General features: G+C 42.8%; 1 protein-coding gene across 9 annotated transcripts in view; it reads left to right on the top strand.

Moving 5' to 3' along the window:
* The window catches only part of CTCF (CCCTC-binding factor), a 35,373-nt gene continuing 16,682 nt past the window's right edge, over positions 1-18,691 (top strand). For 2 of the 9 annotated variants that reach the window (XM_057376412.1, XM_057376409.1), the window contains exons 1-3: positions 3,255-3,550; positions 7,960-8,068; positions 11,631-11,725. In XM_057376412.1, coding sequence (XP_057232395.1) covers positions 11,672-11,725 — 54 coding nt within the window. In that variant the 5' untranslated portion in view covers positions 3,255-3,550; positions 7,960-8,068; positions 11,631-11,671. Of the gene's footprint in view, positions 23-3,254; positions 3,551-7,959; positions 8,069-11,630; positions 11,751-18,691 lie in introns of those variants that run through there. The other 7 variants (XM_057376418.1, XM_057376417.1, XM_057376411.1 and 4 more) reach the window with 6 other exon arrangements.

Genomic DNA, 18,691 nt, shown 5'->3' with positions numbered 1-18,691 from the left:
CTCGGCGGGGCGCGGGGCGCAGGTAAGCGGCGGCGGCGGGGGGTTTGCAGTCGCGTTCTCCGGCCTCTAGGTGTCACGATGGGGCTCCGGCGCGGCTGGGGCCCCGCAGCGGCCGCCGCCGGGGCAGCAAGGGGGGCTTTGTCTCCCTCTACCGTCCCCGCGTCGCCGCCGCCGCCACCGCCGCCATTCCCCACAGCGCGGCGCTGGGCTGCGGCACCGCCCGGGCCGCGCGCCCTCCTTCCCTCCCCGGCCGCCGCCACCCGCCGGCCCCGACTCCATTTTCTTTCCTTTGTCTCCTCCACCGCGCCACCGGCGCTGATTAACCGCCCCATTACCGCCCCCTCCCCGCCGCGCCTGCCGGCCCCCCCCTTCCCTTCCCGTCCCGCACGTCCCTTCCTTCCCCCCCCTCCCCCGCCCTGCCGCGCCGGGCCCGCTCCCCTCCCGCCCCGCCACCGCTTCCCCCCTCTCCTCGCACCTCCGCGGGGCTCGGCCCGGCGCCCTAGGCCCGCCGCCCGTGTCCTGCCGCGGTGTCCGGCCGGGCGCTGCCCGCGGGGACGGCTGCGTGTCCCGCTCCCGCCGGCCGCCGCCTCGCTGCGCTGGCGTGTGCGGCGGAGTGAGAGGCGCTGCGAGGCGCAGAGCGGGACTCGAGCTCCCTCTGCAAGGCAGGCTGAGCAGCGCCATGCAGCAGCACCGGGGCGGGCACGGCTGGGGGGCGCCCGCTCTCGCCGCGGTGACCGGCCGGCAGCCCCCCCGCACCCCCCGCGCCGCTCCCGGAGAGCGGCGGCCCCGCCGTTCKGTGTCCGCCCCCCCCTCCCCCGTCCCGTCCCCGCCACCCCACTCCCGGTCCGGGGTCCCCACGGGGCTTCAAGCTCCGATCGGGAGCGCTTGGGCTGCCACCGAGCCGCAGACCAGCTGTGTCACTTGCTGGGACTTGGCCCGGCTGCCCGACTCGCGGGGCACCCTCCCGGGAACCTCCCGGGCCTCCGAAGCCGGGCKCTTGCCCAGGGATGGAGCCCGAAATCTCATGGCAAAGGACGGCATTATTCCCTCCCTTCCATGGGTCTGTGCTGCTTGGGGGGGGGAAGCACAAAACCCGATTCTTTTTGTGATGCAGAGGAGGAAACCGCACATGCTCTGTGTCCAAAGGCTTTGCTTTTTGTTTTCTACATTAACTTTAGATTTCTTTAGAATATATGTTTATATAGTATCGGATTTGGCCTTGTGTTAACCTTGTGAAATGAGTTCGATAGAGGGGTTTTGTCGTGTTGTGTGGTTCCTTCTCCGTTCAGTGTAATCCTTAGTACTTGCCTGTTGGTGAGAATGAGCTCGCTTTCCTGTTTGTGACTTCCTATTTTTCTTGCCTAGCCTTTCTCCTCTTAAATACATGTGTGACTGTTCCTCATCTGCCCATTTACTGAATTCTGTTAATAAACTCCAGAGGCGTCATTAGAAGCATCTAAAACACTGTTTACTACTTCCAATGTCTTTGTTTTTGTTTCAGTGCAGGAAGTGTGTAAATATTGTATTAAATTCTCCAGTTTATTCTCCTTCGGCAGAGCCTGTTGAGTTTGCAGAGCCCATTGGGTATAAGAAATAATTCTGTGCTGTATTCAAGCTGTTCTTACTTACATGATCCCCCTATAGCACTTTCCTTTAGTGTAGAAGACACCAGCAGAATTGAAGGAAGGAGCAATTTTAGCATAAGGGCAAAGAAATTCTTGCTTTTTTTTTTCCTAGGCTGATGGATTTTTACTTCCATTTTGTTTTCCTTCTGGATCTATAGGGCTAGCTCAGTTTGAATGTCATCCGCTGTGCATGAGTGGTTATTAGGATGCACAGAAAGGCTCAAGAAACTTTGTGGGGTATTTTTRAGGAGTAATAGCTGAGCAAAGGTGCAAAACTTGAGTTCCTGTAGCCTCCAGTGGCCCTGCAGCTGAAATAATACAGCAAGTTTCATCCATTTCGGACAGAGCTTGGAGAATTGTCACTACAGCGTTAAGTTTGCTGGTGACTCGTGCCTGCAGCATTACTGAGGGAAGGAGCTATTTCAAGAGCTGTTTTCCTGTGAGCAGGCTGGATCTTGACTACAATCCATAGCTAATTTGTGTGCATCCTCACCAGCTCTTGGGGCTGCAGGTTGGTACCCGCCTGCTATGCTCCCAGTGCTGTCTTGAGAATGCCAGAAGCTGACCTGTGTTATTCTTGTCTTTACTCAGCATTTACCTGAAAAATCTAATTATATGGGATTACTAACTTGTTAATGAATTTCTGTGCAGAGCCTACTCCAGAATTTAATTTGTTCTTCTCCCCTTAGGAGGAGTCCAAGAACTTATTTTCTAGTGAAGATTTTTGGAAGTTGGGTGTTGAGTATGTTGAGTATTATTAGGCCTGTCTGTTCTTGGAGCAAAGCCAGCCTATTCCTTGTGCTTATCCCTCATACTTAAACAGGTTCCACTGACCTCTGGTTAGATCTCCCTGCTCTGTCTGAACAGTTTTTTGTACGTTAGCTCTTTCAGATATAGTATTGATTATATTTGCATAAAAACTCCCTAATTCCCCATCCTGGCAACTTTAGCTTCTCTTACCTCTTTACCAAGAGGGAATGCTTCCTCCTGTGCTTGTATGTGCTCTAGAAATGTGTAATAATAAGGAGCAGCCACTGCTTTACCTGCACACATGAGGATACGCACTGACCAGAGCTGAAAGAAACCAAAGCTTTGACTKCTTGTTTTGTTTGTGTAAACTTACTGAACTGTACTGATTTGTTTGCTTAACTGTAAACCCCTGTTCATCCATTTGGCTTTAGTTCAGATGCCCAGTTCACTCTTTGTTGTACTAAACCTTGAAATGTCAATACAGTATCAAGCTCTGCTGCTCTGTAACCTACATGGTCTTAGAGACACACACAGATCCCGGAAATTCCCTTTTTATTTGTTGTATTTAGTGTTCATAAAAATGGTTCAGATCWTACATGGCCCTTGTTCTTTCAGGTTTTTTACTGAAAGGTAGAGTCTTTGTCCTGTCCTGACTGACTGTTGCTGAAAATACTGCACTTTTTTGTGCTGAAGGATATTTGAATTTCACTTAAAACACTCTGTTGTGCTGCTCCTCCCACTTTTCTCCAATAATTTATCATTTTTTAGGAATTGAGTGATGTATGGTTATCCTAGATGTATTTAATATGAAAGCTAAATGGTTGCTGCTCAGCTGAATGATCTGTTTTTTTTTCTGATTAACAAAAATAACCATGAAAAGAAGAGTAGAACGGACAGAAGGTGAGATGGGAGTTTTATRTTTCAGGTAACTGTACAGAGAAAAACTCGGTTTGGGTGTCTGATGTAAATTAAAGCTAAAGTGAAGTTTCCTTACGTATTATAAAATCTTGAAAGCTATAAAATCTTTAATTTCCTTCTAATGTGGTTCTTAACAGGTGAAAAGACAAGTAGTGCAGAGACAGTTCTCGAGAATGGCGCAGTTAACGAGCACTGACTTAGGGGACATCTCTGATAGAATGGACTCCTGAAGCATTGTTCTCTAACTATCCTTACAGGTGAAGTTTTGAGTCATAGAGTTGCATTTCTTATGTAAGGGTTTGTTTTTACTTACCCCCTCAGTTCAAGCCCTCCCACAGTTTACTGTCCCAGGGTTTCAATGTGCTGTGTGGGGCTCATTTAGAGGTGAGGCCCAGACTGTTTGTAACCATTTAAAAGCACAAGGGCAGTGATCAGTTAGGATGTGCTGACCAATGACACCAGAGAGGGCCTTTGTAATGGGAGCAGTGCAGCAAGCTGAAATACAGGGTATTTTTTAACTCCCTGTAGTGCAAGTAGTATGCCCAAATACATATTGTCAGTCAGTTATCAGCAGCATCTTATTTTTCTGCCATAGCTGCAAACTCATGAAATTTCTAAAGCTTCATGGTTTCACTTGGAAATCTTTGCTCAAATATAAGAGGGTTAAGTAAGTTGATCTTATACTGAAAATCTTGTTTTGCTTATTTTTCTTCCCCATACTTTCTGTAAAAAATTCTGTTGACATATTGAATTTGTCAAATTCTAGCAAAACAGAAAGTAAATTACAGATTGTTCAGAGTGTGAATTGCACYTGTCTGTGTTAATAATGCATCATAATTAGAAGCCTATGTATATCTTGAACATCAGCAGATAAAGTATTATAAAAAAATCAACCTAAGCTGAAACTTAACACAAAAACCTTTTAACCCCCCCAGCAGAGTACACTGGGAGCTGAGAGAGACRTTTACATTGGCATATTGGTATATTTTGCACCACTGGAATATCCTTAACTGTAGTATTGGAAAGGATATTTTATCGTCMATGTACTTTGTAACAGTAGTGAAATTCCAGGAGATCAGAGAAGTGCTCATGTGTCAGTACTAAAAGGAGATGGAGTGRATGAACATGGCAGGTAGTGGTGCTGTGCTGAGTGGGTGGCGGGTGCCCAGACCACCTTGGGAGTTTGACCAGCTCTGCATGGTGTTAACACATATGTAATTCACATTATTGCCAGCTCTCCCTTTTATTCATAGTACAGAATTTAGCTAAAGTAGAGAAAAGTATTAATCCTGGTAGATAAGACTTTAAGAAAATGGGAGCTCATTAAATTTATTATTTGAATCTGTTACAGGATTTGATATTGACGACCTTACTGAATATTAATATTAGTACTGAGTATCAGTAAATGCCATTTAGTTCAGGATTAGTCTGGGGGTGTACAAGAGTGAATAGTTTCCATGGATATTCAGCAAAAACTAGTAATTGCTTGTCACAATTTGTTGTCCTTAATGATTTTGTTGTTGAAAAATGTCTTTCRAAACTTGTGCCTGATAAACTTGTGGTTCATGGAAAATTGGTGAGCGCTAAGGCAGCCATTGTGATTGTCAGGTGAAGTAGATCTAGTCTARTGTGTGTACAAAGGCTGCTACATGTAAAGCTGTGCACCTGGGAACAAGGTATTCCAGCTGAATTTAAAATCAAGGCGCATGGTATCCCAGAAAGCAGTGATTGAACTGTGTTTTGGAGTCATAGTGAATAAATAGCATAAACATGAGTTTTCAAGGTGATGATGTGACAAGGAACCTGATGTAGTTCTTAAATGCATTAGTGGAATAGGCAGGGGTAAATTCTTGCCTATGTGGAATGGGATGAAGTCATTCCCAAAATACTATGTATGGTTTTGGCCTCAGCACTCAAAAAAATCCCTCAAAAATTGCTGTTTGTAAGGGGATTAATCTCCAGTTTCATGGAAAACTAAGCTGTGTTGCCATGCAGTAAAATATTGTGAATGTGCAGTGCAGTTTCTTTTTAAAACTGAGATGACTTGATCAGAGYCCTCAGATATGTCCCTGACAAAATAAGACTGGATTTTAGTGAGCTTGCTCTAATCTTGCTGACAAACACAATAAGAATTTATAGTCAAAAAAATTCAAAGGCTTAGGTTTTTCACAGGAAGGGTGATTAATCATTTGATTATGATATGAAGCRCAGTTGTGTATTTCTTAATTTCTTAACCTCTTTGAATCAAGATTGTTGAAAAAATCTGAAAATTGTTTCAGCCAGCAATGTGCTGACCTTTTTTGTTCTATATACATTTAGAGAATTGTCGTTTAGGAGAGGTGAGGCTTGGTGATAAACCAAGGGTGCTAAAGAAAAGGATGGATAGAACCTTCTCTTCTTTTGAACCTCCTTCCCTCTTTTTAAATTTCTTTTAAATCTCTTTTTAAAGAGATTTAGGATTTTTCCTTATCAGGAATATGACCCAGCCAGTAAAGTGTTCTGAACAGGGAAAAGTAAGCAGATATTGCTATATATTAGAGATGTGTCAAATAGTGTCCTGTATATTTGGTCCAAGCTTGTGACTAACACATCCTGATCTATGGCTGTGGCATTGGGGAGCTGTTGGAAGGATAAAGAAGTGGAAGAAGTGTTACTTCTCTGCTGCCAGGACAAGCTGCTGGCTCGTGTCCAGCCTGCTGCCTACCAAGCAGCCAAAGGACCTTGGCACGGACACTGCTGCCCAGACAGTCCCTGTATCAGCAAAGGAGTTCTTCCTTCCTAGTTCTAAGCATGGGAAATGCTTAGAGGTKGAAGCAAGGTGATTTTTATTGAATCCACTAAAGAAAACATAGCTCCATAAAATTTTGTGTTGCATAAAATTATTTATTGACTCCTGTTTTATATATTGCATTTGTATGTGTTGTGGGGAATTACAATATCTTCAGTGATCCTAGTTTGAAACTGGATACTGAATGAAATACTGACTTAATCAGGAATTAAACTAGGGAACATAAAGCTATGGAAGAAGGAATAAACAACACAATAATTTTGAGTGATGATAATGCCTCATGTGTGGAGATGTGACACAAGTATTTGACGTTTTCTGAGCTCCCCAGGTTGTTAGAGTGAATAGCTTGATGGTGGACKAAGCATCACTAGGTGGAGATTGCTCGAAGCTTAGGTATTTTCCATGTGTTACCTATGTTAAAAAGGTGGGAAGGGAATATGYAATCTCGAGAACTCAGAGCTCCAGAGCAAACTTGCATATAATTCACATGCTCCTCTGGGTGGTAATTTCAACAGAAGCATGTGATGCTTGAGTTTTGCAATTCTGGTTTCTCCTGGCTATCTGTAAGAAGGTGAATGGTGTCACTCTGCTACTTAAGTTCTTCACAGTCTGTGCCCTCTCTGCCTGTTGKGCTTCCTCATGCTCATACAAGACCAGCTTCTTGGGTAGATGCAGTGAGTTCTGTGGTGAGTCTGTAGCTTGTAGGAGGAAAAAGTTAGGTAAATACACCATAAGTGATGGAAAACCTATTTTGGTAAGAGACTGTGGAGATACTCTAGGTTCAGAAAGGAATCAGCAGGTCCAGAGGCAAAGATTCTTACTCCCATGGGTTGATGTCCTGCTAGGACTTTTGGAGACAGACTGCAGGACTAAATGGACAGCAGTCTGTCCTTGTAGGACTTCTTCTTTATGCTCATGTTGGACAAAGGAAATTTTTTCCTTTTTTCCCAGCCTATCAATTAAAACTATACAAGGAAATTTACCACTCTTGCTCTTTTGGGAATAACACCAAAGCATTTAGGGAGGTAGAAATCATGGCTTCCCTGGAAAATTAAATTTGCTTTCATCAGGATTGTTGTGATCTCCTTCCACCTGTGAGCTGGCAATCGGATCACCAGATCAGCAGAATTTGCTTCATGAGGGCAACAGGATATATGTGGATGTGGAAAGAATTCAGCCTCRAGTTTGCTTTGAGCCTTTATAGAACCATGCCCCAAAATATTTTGGGGTAAGTAGAGGCTTTCTGCAAAGGAAGCCAAGACCACAAGTAGTAATAGCAGCATTTGGCTATTTGTAAACATTTTTTACTCTTTTGAAATAGAGCTGTAAAGCTCCCTGTATGTTTAAAATCTTTGTCCGGGTAATTGAATTCTCCTATTGTTTAATATTGAAAGAGACATGGTTTCTCTGGACTGGCTCCTGGGAGAGCCTTTCACTGCAGTAGAATCAGTTGTGATTTTTGGCCAATTACTTCAGCTTCTTGTATAGTTTTTCTGTCTCCTTGTATTTGATTTGCAAAGCTCTTTGCTTGAAACCACTTCTAACATCCAGAGTTYTAAAATGAAAGCAGGAAATGKTACTGAATTAAAAATACCCCYTGGTTTTGGTTGTATAATTATATGRYATAAGTTAACAGTATTACATTTTAACCAGTAGCTTTCTCTATGTTTCTTCCCTAGAAGAAGAGTGGAGGTATAGTGGAGGTACAATATAAACTTCAGTTTTGTTTTCCCAGTATGTACTGCAAGCAAACCCTTAGAGGCACCTCAGGAGTTTCCAGATTAGTCTGGAAAAAAAATGACATTTTTGAAGGCTAGTAGTTTTAGTCAAAGCTTATCAGATTATTAAAACGTTTCTTCTTTTCTTTTCTTTTTGGAGGATGAAGTTAGTGTTATCCAGCATTCCTGTTGAGTATATAACTTACTGCCACTTCTGATCTTTGAAGAGAGATTTATCGCTTCCTGTGGCAATACTGAATACTCAAAAGGTACTCATTGATTACTTGATCCTTGCCTACCTTCCATATTTATTAATACTCTTCCTGTCGAAGAGTGACTGCTGTTGACTTCTGCCTGCTCTGAGCTACCTGGAGCATTATGTGATCCCAGACTACTTTATGCTTTGGTCGTGTAGTGTGTGTKAAAGTAGTTTTGTCCTGTTGAAGCAGCTGCATCCTCTCCTTGTTCTACCAACATTTTGGCCTACATGAAGAATTTGTCTGCTTCCATGACAGTATGATGGAGCAGCGTATCAAATATTTAGATATCTCACTTTCCTGACATGACATCTSTAATGTTTTTGGAGACATCTGCTTTTGAGTGGCTTGTGCAAACAAATCCTTAGGGATGTTTYCTTCATCTCCACCAGACTCAAAGGACGGAGATAGCATTGAATGTTTGTCCTGCWGTGTTATCGGTCTGGCTGTTCCTGGTTGGGAGTGCTTGATCGAGTGCTGTTGTTGGTCACTACGATGTGCTGCCTCTTGAAACAGTCTGTCCTATGCTGGCATCAAAAGGAGACTTTACAGCTGCCTTTTGGCACCTTTCCTCTTGCCTATCTGACAAGATACAATTTCTTGTTAACATTCTGGAGAAAAGAGCGCAGTAGCCCTTCTGTTTCAAAGACAGAGTTTTGCTTTTTTATTAGTTTAGATTTATTCACTGTGGTCCTAAGTTTTCTCCTGCAAATTAAAACTAAGTAGTAAGGTCCCTTGTCACTACTGCTTCCCCCTTTTCTTACTGAAGTTCCTATAGGAGCTTTGTCTGATGTGGATTTTGTACTTCATAGTACATGTGATTCTCTGTCTCCTGAACGGTGAAACACAGTATCCATTCTCTTCTAATGTTCTTCTCTTCAATACTGGGTGGRTTTGGATATCCACCACTCTGAAAAYGTAGGTYCCCAGTAGATTGCSGAGAGTTACTGTACATCTGCACATTTGCTAAAGAACTGATGAGAATTTGAGAGCTTGCAGAGTGTCCCAGGACCTTTAGAACTTGTGTGGAAGTGAATGCTGAGACTACTAAATCTCAGTCCTAAGAGCGTCATAGTCATAACTGCATAGATGGGAAAAAGTCCCAATGTTTTGTGTTTGAAATTTAAGTATGTTCTTCATTTTATGTAGTGCTAGAGAATGGTAGAATAATTTGGGCTGGAAGGGACTTGTTGTGGTACCCTGGTTSAACCCCTGGCTCAGTGCAGGGCCAGCATTAATGCTAGATGAGGTCATTTAGGRTTGTATTTAGCAAATGTTTTTGTTTCCACAGCATCTCTGAGCAACCTACTGCAACACTCATTGTTGCAGCTGGTYTGTTACACTTGTCCTTTCACTCTCTGCTTCCAAGAGTGTGGTTCCATCTTMTCTTTGCTTYCCACTGAAGGTAGCAATAGGACTTCCCCTGGGTCTTTTCACAACTGTCATTCTGCTGTATAGGTCTTGTATTCCAGACACGTCATTGTTCTAATGTTGGTTTTTTTTCTGTGTGTTCTAAGCTCAATGGTGGATGTGTGGAGCACTTTAACTTTTCAGTTTATGCCTGCTTACCTTCAAGATAATCAAACTTTGCCCGTATGTCAAATACCTGATGGAAAGTAAATTCATGCTAGGTATTTTATCTCAGAAAATAAACCAGGTATTTTAACAGAAGTTTGCTATCATCTTTGCAGTAAAGGAGAGTAGAAGTGACTTTCTTTTCCTTTGGGACATTCCCTTGGAGTGRACAAGAACAAGAATGTCTTGCATTTTTGGAGCCTGTATGTTTGCAGTGCTGGGCAGCTTTGCTCCCTGAGCTGTATGTTAGTAGGTTGATATTCTTTGAGCAGTGTCCAAGCAGCTTCAAAACAACTCTTTAAAAAACTCCTGTAACTTCCTTAATCAGAGCCAATACTTTGTAAAGAGAGAGGGGCAGTGGCTGTGCCTTGTATTAACTTACCATCAGTGCTAATCTGCYGAGATCCCTGTGAAATGTTCTCTACTTGTGTTGTCTTTAGTGTAGAAGAGAGCTGCAATTTGTTTGTTTTTCTTACCCCCTCCTAAGGGTTTGGGTAGAATCTTCCTTCAAAACAGCTTTCTTTCCTGTTTAGTCATTTGCCATGGAGAAAATTAGGTTTGAAAAATGGAAGAAAACTATTTCTTGATTCGACATTTCAGGAAACCCAAAGCAGGTAAAAAAGCGTTTCCATTTAATTCAGTGTCCTCTGTTGTCCCGGTGTGTGTGACAAAACTTCTGAAGTGATAATATTCCATGGAAGGTGTTCGTTTTTTTATAGGTGTCTTCTGAATGGAGAAGTCCTTCACTCTTGAGGCTTTTCTATGTTGACAGATTTGTAAACTTCAGGAAATGGTAGTCTTTTCCAGGGTTGCACAGTGCAGAACCTGGCAAGGATGCAGCTTGCATCAGCAGTCTTAATATGCCCTTAGCAGTGGAGTAGACCCTATGTATCCTCTGAGCACCCCTTTCTGGTCATAGCTTGTATCTAGCATTTGTGATTTTTACAAAATGAATGTTAAATAAAAAGAGATAATTTCCAAATGTTTTTTRAAAGCTCACTATCACTGAGCATCCATAGCTTCAAGAAACCTCTTATCAGTAATGCTCTTTGAAGCTGATAAACAATTAAAAATAGACTTGCCAAGTAAAAAATGCAGCCAGGACCCAGACTTGAGTACTTGTACTAAATAAATGATGGAAGAACCTGGGGGGAAGCACTTAARTTCAAAGGGTGTGAAATCCAGCTAGTGTGAAATCCAACACTGCTTGGCCCTCGTCACTGAGTGCAGCAAGAATACGTGCCKCTCTTGAGAATTACTTCTCTGGACTTCCTTACCATTCCCAGGGTTTTTAGCATGTGTGCACGCTGAGGACTGACAAGGATTACAGAAGAGAAATAACGTGCTGTCTTGTAAATATTGCATTTCTCTAAATGTGTAAATATTTTAAGCCTTAATTGATAAGGGTAACAAAGGTTGCTTCAGTGAGCAGAGGCTGCTCTTCCTCAGGGTGGCGAAGATAGAACTGTTAGAGCTGATTTTGTTATTTGATATAAGCAGTATATTCACTCCTGCATTGACAGTGTGTAAGGAGTCATATTTGCTCTCATTTACACCTCTTTAGCAATAAAAACTCCTTCAGTGTGTGATTTGCTATTCCACAGCACAGGAGAAAAAGGCCATCTGAAGTAGGAAGAGCTGGCTCTAAAATGTCATATTGCAGTTGTAATCTGACATGAGGCATCCGGAGCTTTGGGTTGTCAGAGCTGTAAATGCTAAAGAGTTTGAGAASAGGTAGGTAGAGGAGCTTGTAAAATGAGTTCAGTCATCCTGGTGAAAAATATTAAAGCTGATTAAAATATTCCTKTGGTATTGCTTATGGCTCTTTTGGTAAGTGAAGGGGTCCTCAAGCAGTTATCGGTGCTGCTGCTGATAGGGGTGTGGGACTACATATTTTGTTAAACAAGCATTAAACATTGAATACTGCYTTTATTCCTCCCCCCTCCCCCCTTACCTTTCTTTTTTATGTAGTTTCACTAGTTCATCTGTTCTGTTCCAGAGTGTRTTCTGACCTCAGGAGCTGCATGAAGAATAGCCAGCATGAAGAGAACAAATCAGTCCAGGCAGAAGTGCAGAAGCGTCAAGAACATAAATGTAAATTGAGGGGGTTTAAAGTGTGGTATGTGTTCCATGCTGAGGCAGTAGTTTCCTGAATGTAAAGCTTAACATTGTGCTGGTAGAAAACCTCTWGCCATGCTTCTCTTTTGGCTGGCCTGAGTGTTTGGGCATACCAGAGACCTGGTCTGGGTGGAAATAAGTATCTTTTTGGCTGGGTGAGTTCTGGTGTGGATTAGCTTCCTGACCAGTAGCTGCAGTTTTGAAAGTGTTTGTGCTAACATGAGGAATAGTTGGGTGGATGGAGGGAATGAGTGGGCTGTTTAAAGGCAGGGATGGTGTCTTTGCAGCGTTTGTGTGTTTGAAAATGAGGCCTTACTCCGTCCTGGTAGAAAGGGGTTTTTTTCTTCCAAGGTTGAGTGCCTCTGTGGRATTTTGGGKTTTTTTTGCATCATTTKCTTTGARGGTTGATTGTAGCACTTCTAGGGCTTGGTGTATGAGAATATTTGGAATGAGTTGAAATGAATCAGGGGTGTGTGTAAAACAATGAAACCTGTTAAAATTTTGGCATGAGGATCACTTTAAAGGCCTCACCTGGGTTTGGTTCTGTTTGTCTGCTGCAACACTTACTAATTCAGACTAATTTTTCTGTGATTCAGAAGCAAGGATGTCTTAATTTAGGTTCTGGGAGTTTGTCTTGTCTGCCACTCTTCTGCCATAGGTGCTTTCAAAACTCTCCTGGCATTTCCTGTCCCTGCTGCARCAACAGTAAACTGCACCTCTGTGTTTGACAGCCTGACATTAAGTTAACTAGCACTGACTTTAGTTTTACTTATGTGCATCAGGGTGTGATTTGTGAGGTGACTAATAGTGCATGGGCAGCTGTTGTTCATGGGGTAGGACCCATGGTACCATCCCAGGGATAAGCACTTCCTGSTCCTCCAGTTTGAAGCCTGAATTCYCTTGCCCTGGTAAGAGTATCACTACATAATGAGTCCTCGTGCAAAGATAAGAGAAGTAGCTGTTTCCCAAAASTTTATTCTTGGATACTTGTTAGTCTAGATGAGGCCTTAGAGGAAAACAAAATCCAAATGCTTATTATGAAGTCTCTAGAATGCCATGAAACTTGTTGCACAGGTCTTTTTTTTCAGGTGTGGGAGTGGCTGGTGTTGCCATTTTGATATCATGCAACRTGGCATCAGATGGCCAAAGAATCCTGCTCTGCTCAGACTCATTCTGAAGAAACGTCTTTTGCTTTTAGCAGTTTGGCAGTAGCCTAAATGGAAGCCTAAATTAATGTGTGATGAGAGAAATAACCACAGATACTTGTTGATAAGACTTATAATTTTTCCAGTATCTGCCTACAGCATTAGACTTTTTGTGGCAATGTATTTTACAGGCTGTTTAACCTGAGAATTTTTTATTCTCAATTTGATACCTTTGGGTTTTCTGGTGGTCTTTCATGAGCTCCTTCATCACTTTTGCATTATGAAGACCTGTAAAAGGGAGGGACTGATTAGTTTTATGATCTAACATCAGCTAAAAAGAAATTCCTCTGGGACAGCTTCTTGAAAGTATAAATCTTTCTTTATTTTACACAAGATTAAATTGCATGTTTGTGTTTCTGAAATGGACTGTCAAGTTAGCAAAACATGGTGACCTCCTTACTAACTTACAAAGGGAAACTTCTTTTTCAAAATGGTTGATAAGAATATATTTCACTCATATTTCCCAGCTTTCAGTAGAGAATTCTCTGAATGAATAAAGACTTAGTGTCATCTAGTGAGATGCACTAGCAGTTACTGGAAGAAATAGTAAAAAATTAAAACTAATATTTGAAGAATGTTAGGTAGACGTGGAGGGAGAAATTAAGGCAGAATGGAACAAATTTTAAGAATGGGAATATTAACTAATTTGTCCCTACTACCTTCTCAATAGCTCTTTAATTCTCCAMATCTAAAGGAAAAACAAGGAAAAAAATATTCTTCCAGAAATAAAGCCAAAATGCCTTCACTAGTCTGTGTTCTTCATCAAAGCTTCCATTGTCAGGTTACAGGATATCCCAAGTGACTTGAGTATGTGTGGGATTTGTTGTCAGTAACTGCAGTGATTTTTTTTATTTTTTTGTTCCACAATGCAAGTTTCAAGCAGACATTCAAGTTGACATTAATTGTATTTGCTTTTCTCTCCACTGTAGGYTGCAGCTTATTACAGCAGAATTAGCAGTATTAGTTCTGGAAGAGCCATGATCTGGGGCTTTCTGCCACTGTCAGGTGCAAGGATTAAGAGAGAGCTTGTTCAGTGAACAGCTGAGGAAAGATGTGGAATTGAGTTTCCTTCTGGCTTTCTGGGGGCCCCTGGGTATATACTCTGTTCCATGTCTTGTGTGAACACCCAGAGTTCTTGATCCAAAGTGAAAGGTCAGCTTTATTCCAGTAATTGCAGGAGATCACAGGTGTGTGCTGCTCACTGACTGAAAAATAGGGGTCAGTGCTGAATGAAGCTTTTCTCATTGCTTTGCATCATTTCATGAGACATGATGAAATTGGAAAGTGGTCTGCTATGATCCCTGGGCAGGAGCAACAACCAGGAAGATTGGTTCTGTAGGTTATAGGAGGAGCGAGGGGAAAAAAGAAAAGACGGGAAGTAGAAAAATGTAATGGGATGCATTTTGGTTCTAGCACTGCACCAAGCTGGCTGTGGGTGAGGAATGTCCTGTAGCCAGGGACAGGCGTGGCTGTGCCCTTGGGAGYTTGTAGGGGTTGAAGGTAAAATCACCTTTGATAACACCTGGGCCAAAGTGCTGCCTTCACATGAGCGTGAGTTAAAGGTAACTTTGGTTCTAGGTACAACTCATTGAATGAAATAGGGAGGGGTCTGTGATCACAGGTAAGTACTGTGGAGTTCAAACAGCTTGTCCACAAACTCTCTGTGACCTAGAAGGTTGCAGTAGGCTTAGGAGAAAGCAATTTCACTGTAGTGTGCCCTGGATGGATGGCACAGAACGGAAGGACACAGCTCAGTGTAACATCCTAGCTCGTGGAATGCGAGGTTCCTGGTGCTGTGGCTTGCTGGCACTTTGAGCTGGTACTGCAGCTTAAAGTGGCCCTGGCGCTCCCAACCTGTTCCCTTTCCTCTGCCCAAGAATTCACGTGGGGAATTGGATCAGGAACTGAACATGTTCTAACAGAATTAATTGCTTTTTCTCTGCTCTAGTTTTCAGTTGGAATTAGTTCTCGATCRAGTTCATTATGGTGAATTATTCAGTCAGTGTGAAGGATGAAGCTGAGAGCAGCTCTTTGAGYAGCATGTACTGTGTTTACCTGTCTTACAGGGACCATGAAACTAATACACAAGTTCAAAATCTGGTCTCCTGTCTTGTTAGTGAGAAAAAAAGTGGGTTCCTCTAGATATTAGTTTAGTGTAGGGATCCACTTAAAAGCTTTGAATCACTCCCTGGATGAATGTGCTCTTACTGCCTTATTTAGACCAACCTCCCAGCGCRGACACCTTGGTTAGGTAATCTCCACCAACCCTGGCTGTCTTCTCTGATACCTTCACAGGGTCAGCACTCAAGAAAACCATCCTTCTACTACTCTTCATTTTCCAATCGCAGCTGTCATTCCCATAGCTRTTTTATGTATTTCTTGGGGCTTAATCTTGACAGGCCCCTTTCCATGCAGAGAAAAAGCAGAAACATTTATTAACCTGTGGTGAAGTTTGTTTTTCTCTTCTAGGTTTCTTGCTTTTTTGTATGCCCTCTGAGATGCTGAAATATTTCTCAGAATAATTGCTTAATAGTGGGTTAATGAGACTACCCTTTTTTAATTTAAAGCTGCAATGAAGTCCATTTTACTCTTCTTGTTTGCTTTCAGTACCGGTGTTGTAAATGGCAAGGAAGAAATGAGAAAGCAGCTGGAGAGGGGTGTAGCAGTCATTACCAGTGGATATGGAATTGAATTCTGTATACAAATGAAAGCTTAAGTTTTTGCTGTGAAAAAATACTTAGTAAATAAACTTATCCCAGCATTTTAGTATCTCCTGTTGGTAGTAAATCTTTGATGTTTTGCATATGAAATGCACAGCTGGCCTGTTTGGAACTGRTGTATGTCTGTCTGCTTTAGAATAAGTTACGCTCATGCCATGTTCATCTCTTATCAGGGAAGTTCTGCTGGAGGAAATGGAAAGGCTGCCTACCTGTTAAACAGCCTTGTCTTTGGCTATGCCTAGCTGGGAAACTTTACAGAGAAAACATATGGCTGTTTCATGATGGGAAGGAGAATGGCCAGGYACTCCTGCGGTTACTCTGTATCTGCTCATGCCCTTAAATACTTACACAGACATGAAGCAGGAAAAAAATAGAAAAAATGTCCATTGTCTATAGACCCTGTTGGATATATACATTTTTTTWAAATCTTTATCTTGCTTTAAGTGGCATATACAGTAGATAACTACAGACTCTTAGTTGAAGTTTTTATTTATTTGTCTATTCAGCTTTCAAAGGTTCACAGGGAATGCAGGAGAAACTTAAGTCTTCCATGTTCTAKCATAAGGCTTTATTTCCACTCCCATGTAATTTTAATAAGTGGCTAATCTATAAATGTCAAAGCCATGTCAGTTTTTAAGTGGAATCTGTATGTGGATTGAGTTGAATTGAAGGCCTAAATATGTTGCAAGGACATAGGGGTGTTTGCACTAATGTAACTGCTGATACTTTTCATTATTCTGTGAATGCCAGAAATTTGCTGACAACATTTGGCTTCATTGTTTCTGTTGGAGTTTTTAATTCTTTTTTCTCAAGTGAAGTWCATATTACAGCACTCTTCAATTATRTTARTGTGTCCAACAGTTTATTGAGATTGTACCTTGTTTAGCAAATATAAATATTTTTGTGTTATTTGATACACTGATGCAGTTCAGGGATGGTTAATTTTAACATGGCTGAGAGGCAGACAAATACCTCTTTGATAGTAGCTTTATCATAAATAACGCTGCTAAAAAAAAAAAAACCAGGCACTAGCACTAACCATCCCTGTCTCTGGATTTGTACTTTTCTGCACTGACAACTACAGAAAGATATTTTTAATGCTTCTGCAATTCCCTTTAAGTACTAAAAGGGCTTCAAGAGAGSTGGAGAGGGACTTTGGAYRAGGGCCTGGAGTCACAGAAAAGGGGGAATGGCTTCCCACTGACCCAGGGCATGGTTACATTGTTATTGGGTAGAAAGTGAGTGTATCTGGGYTGAGACTGCTGTGCTGCAATCAGTAAGACAGTTGGCACTAAATTWCTTTCTCAAGAACATTTTGATTCCTTTCATTGGAATGAGGTGTTAGTTGTATGACATGCGCAGCACTTCTTATTTGTGCTTGTTTCAGCTTTTTAGATGGGCTGTCCATCAGTTGTCTGAGCAAGCTTAGGTCTGTTGTTTGGACGTCACAAGTCCTTACCTGGCTAATTGGATTGTGACAGTGCACTGAGCTGTTCAGTGGCACCGTGTCTCTTGGTAGAGCCTGTTGAGTGAGCAAGTGTGTAAGGGCTGGCTTGAGCTTTTAAGTGGGAATTGTGTTCTCAGATCTTTGATTTTTTTTTTTTTTTGGTCATTCTCCTTATGGTAGAAGGTCTTCTCTTTTGCTTTTTTTTCAGTCTTGATTTACTGCATCTTTTACCCTGCTGCTATGTTTTCTGTTTTACATTCAGTCATTGTGGAACTGAGTTGTTGGTGTAAGGTAGCAGTGACTGGTAGGAAGAGAGCTGGAGAAAAAAGGCAGAAATAAAAAGTGGAGGGAGACTGCAATTTTTATTCCTAGTGTTCTGCTATAATGGTCTTAGTTGTAGCAAATGACATATATTCTCCAATAAATACAAAACTTGCCTGTGAGATTCACTTTGTGAAAAAGAAGAATTAGGTCAAAGAATAAAAAGTAAGTAAAAAAAGTAACAATTCATTCAAGACAGAGTGATTGCATGGCCTGGCAGTGCAAAGCTCCCTGCAGCAGAGGTGGAGTCTTTGCAGAGAGTTTGTTTCATAGGAAAGTCCCATACATTTTTCTCTCAAATTTAGGGTCCATCCTGTGTCCCCACCCCCCAGCTGGAGAAATTTAAAATTGGTAAAGCTACACTTTTTCAGAAGAAATCTTGGCAGTTTTGTGAGATTTTTGAGCTGTCCAAAACTTCAAGTGAGATGACTCCTGTATATTTCTGTCATTTTATAATAYGTTGTTAATATGACATCCAGAATATTGTAACATTTCCCTTGTGGCAAGAGTTTGGTTTAARAACAGACGTTTTCAGATCTATTTGCTTTGACTGAAAGGAGCAGAATCTAGTGGAGACCTTGAAATAGGCAGGAGTAAGTGCTCAGGCATGTGCTGAGTGTTGGAGGACAGGGAATCTGGGTCAGAATGCAGCAGCAGGCAGGGACAGTGGAAGTGACAGGGTCAGGATGCAGCGTGCACAGGAATAGTGGCAGGGGCAGGCAGGGATAGAGATGGAGGTGCCACGGTCAGAACACTGTGGCAGGCAGGGATGGAGGTGACAGAGGTGGCAGGGTCGGGATGCTGTGGCAGGCAGGGTTGGGATGCAGCGGCAGGCAGGGATGGAGGTGATGCAGAGGTGGCAGGGTCAGAAGGCAGTGGCGGGCAGGAATGGAGGTGATGCGGAGGTGGCAGGGTCGGGATGCAGAGGTGGCAGTGTCGGAATGCTGTGGCAGGCAGGGTCAGAAGGCAGCGGCAGGCAGGGATGGAGATGACAGAGGTGGCAGGGTCGGGATGCTGTGGCAGGCAGGGATGGAGGTGATAGAGGTGGCAGGGTCAGAAGGCAGTGGCAGGCAGGGATGGAGGTGATGCAAAGGTGGCAGGGTCGGGATGCTGTGGCAAGCAGGGTCGGGATGCAGCGGCAGGCAGGGATGGAGGTGATGCAGAGGTGGCAGGGTCGGGATGCAGAGGTGGCAGTGTCAGGATGCTGTGGCAGGCAGGGATGGAGGTGGCAGAGGTGGCAGGGTCGGGA

Source organism: Malurus melanocephalus, unplaced genomic scaffold (genome assembly GCF_030028575.1).
Source record: "Malurus melanocephalus ecotype Western Australia unplaced genomic scaffold, MMel_1.1 scaffold_279, whole genome shotgun sequence".
Lineage (NCBI taxonomy): Eukaryota > Metazoa > Chordata > Aves > Passeriformes > Maluridae > Malurus > Malurus melanocephalus.
This window is presented reverse-complemented; position numbering and strand designations above follow the sequence as displayed.